The 6,961-nt window shown below is 38.8% G+C and overlaps 1 protein-coding gene across 1 annotated transcript in view; it reads left to right on the top strand.

Annotated features, from left to right (window-relative positions):
- Vsig4 (V-set and immunoglobulin domain containing 4) overlaps positions 1 to 6,770 on the top strand; it is a 24,782-nt gene extending 18,012 nt beyond the window's left edge. Inside the window, exons 5-7 of the mRNA XM_021153646.1 lie at positions 3,989 to 4,093; positions 5,736 to 5,757; positions 6,081 to 6,770. Of these exons, the coding sequence (XP_021009305.1) occupies positions 3,989 to 4,093; positions 5,736 to 5,757; positions 6,081 to 6,249 (296 nt within the window). The 3' untranslated portion in view covers positions 6,250 to 6,770. The remainder of the gene's footprint in view (positions 1 to 3,988; positions 4,094 to 5,735; positions 5,758 to 6,080) is intronic.
- Positions 6,771 to 6,961: the final 191 nt, after the last annotated feature.

Below are 6,961 nucleotides of genomic sequence, written 5' to 3'. Positions count from 1 at the left end.
TCTGAGCCCCATTTTTTAATGGGGTTATTTGATTTTCTGGAGTCCACCTTCTTGAGTTCTTTATATATATTGGATATTAGTCTCCTATCTGATTTAGGATAGGTAAAGATCCTTTCCCAATCTGTTGGTGCTTTCTCCCTACCTATTCAATATAGTACTTGAAGTCCTAGCCAGAGCAATTTGACAACAAAAGGAGATCAAGGGGATACAAATTGGCAAAGAAGAAGTCAAAATATCACTTTTTGCAGATGATATGATAGTATATATAAGTGATCCTAAATATTCCAAAAGAGAACTCCTAAACCTGATAAACAGCTTCGGTGAAGTAGCTGGATATAAAATTAACTCAAACAAGTCAATGGCCTTTCTCTACATAAAGGATAAACAGGCTGAGAAAGAAATATGGGAAATAACACCCTTCACAATAGTCACAAATAATATAAAATACCTTGGAGTGACTCTAACTAAGGAAGTGATAAGAACTTCAAGTCTCTGAAGAAAGAAATTAAAGATCTCAGAAGATGGAAAGATCTCCCATGCTCATGAATTGGCAGGATCAATATAGTAAAAATGACTATCCTGCCGAAAGCAATCTACAGATTCAATGCAATCCCCATCAAAATTCCAACTCAATTCTTCAACAAATTAGAAAGGGCAATCTGCAAATTCATCTGGAATAACAAAAAAACCTAGGATAGCAAAAACTCTTCTCAAGGATAAAAAAACCTCTGGGGGAATCACGATGCCTGACCTAAAGCTGTACTACAGAGCAATTGTGATAAAAACTGCTATAGCGACAGATAAGTAGACCAATGGAATAGAATTGAAGACCCAGAAATGAACCCACACAACTATGGTCACTTGATCTTCGACAAGGGAACTAAAAACATCCAGTGGAAGAAAGACAGCATTTTCAACAAATGGTGCTGGCACAACTGGTGGTTATCATGTAAAAGAATGCAAATTGATCCATTCCTACCTCCTTGTACTAAGGTCAAATCTAAGTGGATCAAGGAACTTCACATAAAACCAGAGACAGTGAAACTTATAGAGGGGAAAGTGGGGAAAAGCCTTGAAGATATAGGCACAGGGGGAAAATTCCTGAATAGAACAGCAATGGCTTGTGCTGTAAGATCAAGAATCGACAAATGGGACATCATAAAATTGCAAAGCTCCTTTATTTTTTATTAATTATTTTATTTATTTACATTCCAGCCTTTGCCCTTCTCTTGGTCCTCCCTTCCACAGTTCCTCATCCCATTCTCCCTTGCCTTTAAGAGGGAACTCCCCCTCCCCAAACTGGGAATTCTTCTTCCTTGGGGGGGTCTCAAGTTTGTCAAGGATTAGGGACATCTTCTCCCACTGAGACCAGATGAGGCAGTTCTCTGCTATATGTGTTCCAGAGGCCTTGGACCAGCACATGTATGCTGCCTGGTTGGTAGCTCAGTCTCTGGGAGCTCCCAGGGTTCTGGGTTAGTTGATGCTGCTGGTCTTCCTGTTGGATCACCCTCCTCCTCTGTTTCTTCAATCCTTCCCCTAATTCAACCCTAGGGAATTATGTATATCTTCCTTAAGGACCTCTGTCATCTTCATAAGATCCTATTTTAGATCAGAATCTTGCTTTTCAGATATGCTAGGGTATCCAGGGCTTGCTGTGGTGGGAGAGCTGGGTTCTGATGGTGGCGACTTGCAATGGCTTCTGTCACTTATGTTCTTGTGCTTGCCTTTCATCATCTGGTTATCTCTGGTGTTGACTGGCCTAGATGTCTCTGACTGGAGCCTGCCTCCTTTGGAAGCAAGTAGAGCTCCGTCATCTGGGTCACAGGAGCTGGCCTCCTGGGAGGTAGACTGTCTCTGGTTGTGGGTAGGGGTGGGCTCCTGTATTAGGGTAAACCTCCTGGGAGATAGGGAGGGTGTGTCCCTGGTTAATGCACACCTCCTGGGAGATGGACAGGCTGTGGGGTGTTGGAGGGGAGCATGACCACCAGTCTGGCCCAGGTCAAGAAGCAGACTAGAAGGAACATGGAGATCAAGCGGGGGGGGGGGTAGGTTTCCAGTCAGCTGGGCTCTGTGGGTGTCCCAGATGGCATATAATCATATGAGACCACCATTGACTCTAACAAACACCCTGAGAAAAAGAAGTCTGGTAGGAGTCTCACCTGTGTCCCTGGTTATAGCAGACCTACTGAGAGACAGGAAGGCTGTAGGATGTGAGAGGGTATTGACCCGCTGGTCTCTTATTTAGATTTTCTTAAGAGTGTGGGATTTTGTTGTTTTGTTTGTTTGTTTTGTTTTGTTTTGTTTTGTTTTTTGTTTTTTTGGCTTGCTCAGAACCTCAAGACACTCTAGACTTATACGTAGACTTTCTCCAGGGCCCAACTTTTATTCATTTATTTGGCTGCTTTTTTAAATTAGTATACTTTCAATGAAACATAGTATACAAATAATATATAGCCAGATTAATATTTAAAATCTGAAAAGATGTGCATAGCTCACAACCAGAGTTTCTGCTGCCTAATCCTCACCAAAATATTTATTTTCCTAGTCACTATTGCTATGTGTTATTTTAAGCTAATTTGTACTGTTATAAAGGAATAAAATAATGCATTTTTTTACCAGACTTCTTTTTCTCAGGGTGTTTGTTAGAGTCAATGGTGGTCTCATATGATTATATGCATATATATTATATGCAATTATATTTCCATTGTTAGGTAATTGGTGTATGTATGTGTGTTTAGCAATACATGCATTTATTTTGTTCTTGAATGTTAACTACAGAACTTCCTATTTGGGCCATTATTAATAGTTTTTGGATAAAAATATTACATTACTGAGACATTATGTAGCACCAGCTGTCCTAGAACCAGCTCTGTAGAAGAGTCTGACCTCAGACTCACAAAGATCTCCCTGTCTCTCCTTCCCATTAACAAGATTAAATATATGTACTACAATTTCCACTAAATTTTGTCTTTAAAAATATTGTGTAAAAATTCAATACTTTTCTTATAATTTCTTTATTCTTGATAATTTCATACATGTATAAAATGAAATATGACCATATACACCTCTCATTTCTCTTTTCCAATTCCAACCAAATATTCTACAACCTTCTTCTTCCTAACTTCATGACTTCTTTTAAGATAACCTACTAAATATGATTAGTGTATGAGATTGGGGCCATCCAGTGAGGGTATGGGAAACCTCTCTGTGGGGTTACACTGAAAAAATAATGAACATCTCTCCCCCTGAAGCTATCAGTAAGCTCTTCAGTAAGGCATATGTCAGTAGTATGTCAGTAGCTCTTCAGTAAGGTGTATGGCCTGAAGTACACCTCTACCATCTATGCAAGGCTTTTGGCTTGATCTTATGTCCATCTTGAGCAGGTAAGCCCAGATACCATAAATCCATAGATGCAATATCCCTTTCATGCTCATAAACAACATTTTGACACACTCCTCATTGCCTGGCTCTTAACCTTTCTGCTTTCTCTTTCATGATGTTCTCTGAGCCCCCTTTCCAACTTCCCCTCTCTGTGTGATAATAAAGATATACCATTTTGCAATGAGTACCCAGTCTCTTCCCCCCCACTTTCACCAGTTATGCATCTCTGGATTGATTTCTGTCCAATGAAAAATAAGCTTCTCTGTCCAATATTGAGAGAAGCCTATGTCCGTGGGTATAAGTATAGATTTTCAAATAGCAAATTGAATATTTATAAAAATAAACAAAGCAAGTTCTATTCTAGGGTCTATGACAATCGCAGCCACGTATTTTGACCAGGGATTATAGTAACAGGCATGATATTCCCTCCTGTGGAACAGTTCTCAATTCCAATCAGAAAGCTGCTAGTTATCCTATAATGGTCTTGCTACTATCATACCAGGAGCACATTTGCCTGGTATGTTGGTATTAAGGTCCAGCAGTGAGTAAGAACACTGACTGACATAATTTTTAACCAAATAGCACTTGGTCTTATTTTATCTTTTAGGAAGGAACCTGCCAATCTTTGCCATAATCTTCATCATCTCCCTTTGCTGCATAGTAGCTGTCACCATACCTTATATCTTGTTCCGCTGCAGGACATTCCAACAAGGTAACTGATAAGTAGTTCAAGTTGTTTTTTGCTTATTCATTCTTTTCAACATTACCTTTGTCAACATTCTGATAATGCTCTGTGTCTAACATTCCAGTGAGCTTGAAGACCAGTTTTAGATTAATGATAGAGATGGATGTTAATTGTCCCTGCAAACAATTGTGTAAGATTTAGAGTACCCAACCAAGCACAATTATCTTTGTAAGTCACCTTATAAGAATGCAAGAGAAGCTTCCCTCAAGTTGCTTGCCATTTATGTGTGGATTTCCAAGTTGAAGCATAGAAGTTATCAACAGCACACATAGCAGAAAGAGTAATGATCCAAAATGTAAAGAAGAAAATATTGAACAAAAACTGAAGAGAAGTCAAAGCGGAATAATCAACAGTTTTTCAGAAGATCTAAGTAGAACTAGGTCATATTAGATGAAGACAATATGTAAAGGGACATTATTCCAGGAAAATGAATCCACATGAGCATAAGTACAAGGGTCTAAATTGCAAATGACTGTGGATCATCATAAAGAAAAATGATAATGAAATATAGGGGAGAATAAAAGTTCCTTTCTAATTATAGGAGGTTTTAAATTCCAGCCTAAAGAATTTCTTCACTGGGCTCTGCAACATTTCTAAGATTAACTTAGTTATTTTGATCAGGGAAACTGCCTGATGAAGACAATATTGTCAAAGTTATTTACTGAGTATGGGAAATACAGGGATGAGGGAAATTGGAATGTTTGCTTCTAAGGCTCCCTTCTCTTTAAATAATTCAATTTATTCTGTAGTTACTGAGAATAGTTTGTATTACAGATTCTGAGTATATAAAGACAAAAATAGCAGATGTGGTGTACAGAATTTCCCAATCAGTGGGGAAGACAAAACATGGAAATGGGGGGGGGGGTCTTATACTTTGCATTGTTAGCTTTCTTGTAATTTAGTACATGAATTTCCAGTTGCTACTCTGAAAGATGATAACCATCTGGAGGGCAGATTTAAGTATCAAGAAATGGTTATCTTTGTGCCAATCTAATCCTATGGAATAGAGGACAGTTCTCCACAGACACTAAGAAGCAATGATTATCTAATTAAGGTCTTTTTAAGTTTTAAGATTTTATGTAGTTATATTTTATTAATTCAATGAAACATCAACTTTTCTGTATATGATATATGATATATATGTAACAACTGCCCACTTTCATGAATAATAGATGGGCATAAGTGCACTTAAAAATGGATTAGGCTATGGTCCTTGACATGGAACCAAATTCAATGCATTTTTCCTGGGCTGTGACTGGGCAATCAAGCGTCCCACAGAATTTTCTGAGACTCTTTGATGAGACTACTGGGTGAAGAGCAAGTCTTGTGTTCTCCCTTTACCAACAACAAGCCACATCTTCAGCCTGGTGTTCTGAGTCAGAAATGCCAAAGGGGATGGACATCAAAGGGAATGTATACCTTCCACTTCTCTTACAAATCTGCATCCCTGTATTTCAACTCATGACAAAAACCTCTTGATATTAAAAAGATGTTACTTAGAATTCTCTTCAGTTTCCTCCCCTATCTTTGAATAGGTACCCAGATTTCATGTTTAGATCTTATACGCTCTCCATGTAATTTTCTGACATGAATCTTCCTTATTTTTTAGAGTATGTCTATGGAGTGAGCAGGTAAGATACCATCTCCTTTTCTAACTTATTAACCATTACCTGCCCTCAATTCTGTTGGCCATTGACAGAAAACCTGGAAACTAGTCCTAATAGGGTCTTTCAGGGTCAGAAAATAATTTACTCTCTCAGATAAATGTCTTCATATTATGTCCTGGATCAGTGAACACACAAGATGATTTAGGTACACCAACTTTCTGTTCTCACAGTCCCTGTCTAGCAGGATCCTGAGATTCAGTGAATAAGAACATAGGTGGTGGGATGCTAGAAAACCAGGATCTAAGACCTAAAATCTTTCTCATGAGTAACTAGGTCTTGGTTCCTAGGGTGTTTCCCAGGAAGACAAGCACCTCTGAAGAAACCACAAGGGTGACTACCATCGCAACTGATGAACCAGATTTCCAGGCTTTGATCAGTGACTACTCTGATGATCCTTGCCTCAGCCAGGAGTACCAAATAACCACCAGATCAACAATGTCTATTTCTGCCTGCTGAATACAGTTTCCAGAAACTAAGAAGTTCTTGCTACTGAAGAAAATAACATCTGCTAAAATGACCCTACTAAGTCAAGGTCTACTGGCATAATTACCTGTTACTTATTTAGTTCTTGCCTTCAACATAGCTTTCTCCCTGGCTTCCTTTCTTCCTAGACAACCTAAAGTATCTATCTAGTCTGCCAATTCTGGGGCCATTGAGAAATTCTGGGTTTGACTAAGAATATACTACATGCACCTCAAGAAATCTAGCTTGTGGGCTTGGCCCAGAACATTTTTCTTCCTGGGGCCTTCACAACTCTTCTCCAAACAGCAGAGAAATTCCATAGCAGTAGAGGTTCTTTATCATGCCTCCAGGCAGCGTGAGTCTCAGTCCTACAAACTCAGACAAGCACCTGGGTCTAGGATTACTCCTCTTTCTCTAGGGCCAGATGACTTTTAAATGATATTACTATTGCTACATTATGAATCTAATGCACTTGTATTCTTTTGTTGTTAATAAATGTTTAATCATGACAGCAACTTCAGTTGTGTTGGTCTTCTCTCAATACATGGTAGAATCTATCCGAAATTATTAAAATAAGACTAAAATGCTAAGGACCCCTAGGAATATAGGAATATAGATCACGCACTTTGCTGCTCTCTCTCTCTCTCTCTCTCTCTCTCTGTCTGTCTTTCTCTCTCTCTCTCTCTCTCTCTCTCTCTCTCTCTCT

The sequence above is a fragment of the Mus caroli genome, chromosome X, assembly GCF_900094665.2.
Source record: "Mus caroli chromosome X, CAROLI_EIJ_v1.1, whole genome shotgun sequence".
Lineage (NCBI taxonomy): Eukaryota > Metazoa > Chordata > Mammalia > Rodentia > Muridae > Mus > Mus caroli.
Note: the sequence above shows the minus strand (reverse complement) of the source record. Positions and strands in the feature narration are given on the sequence as shown.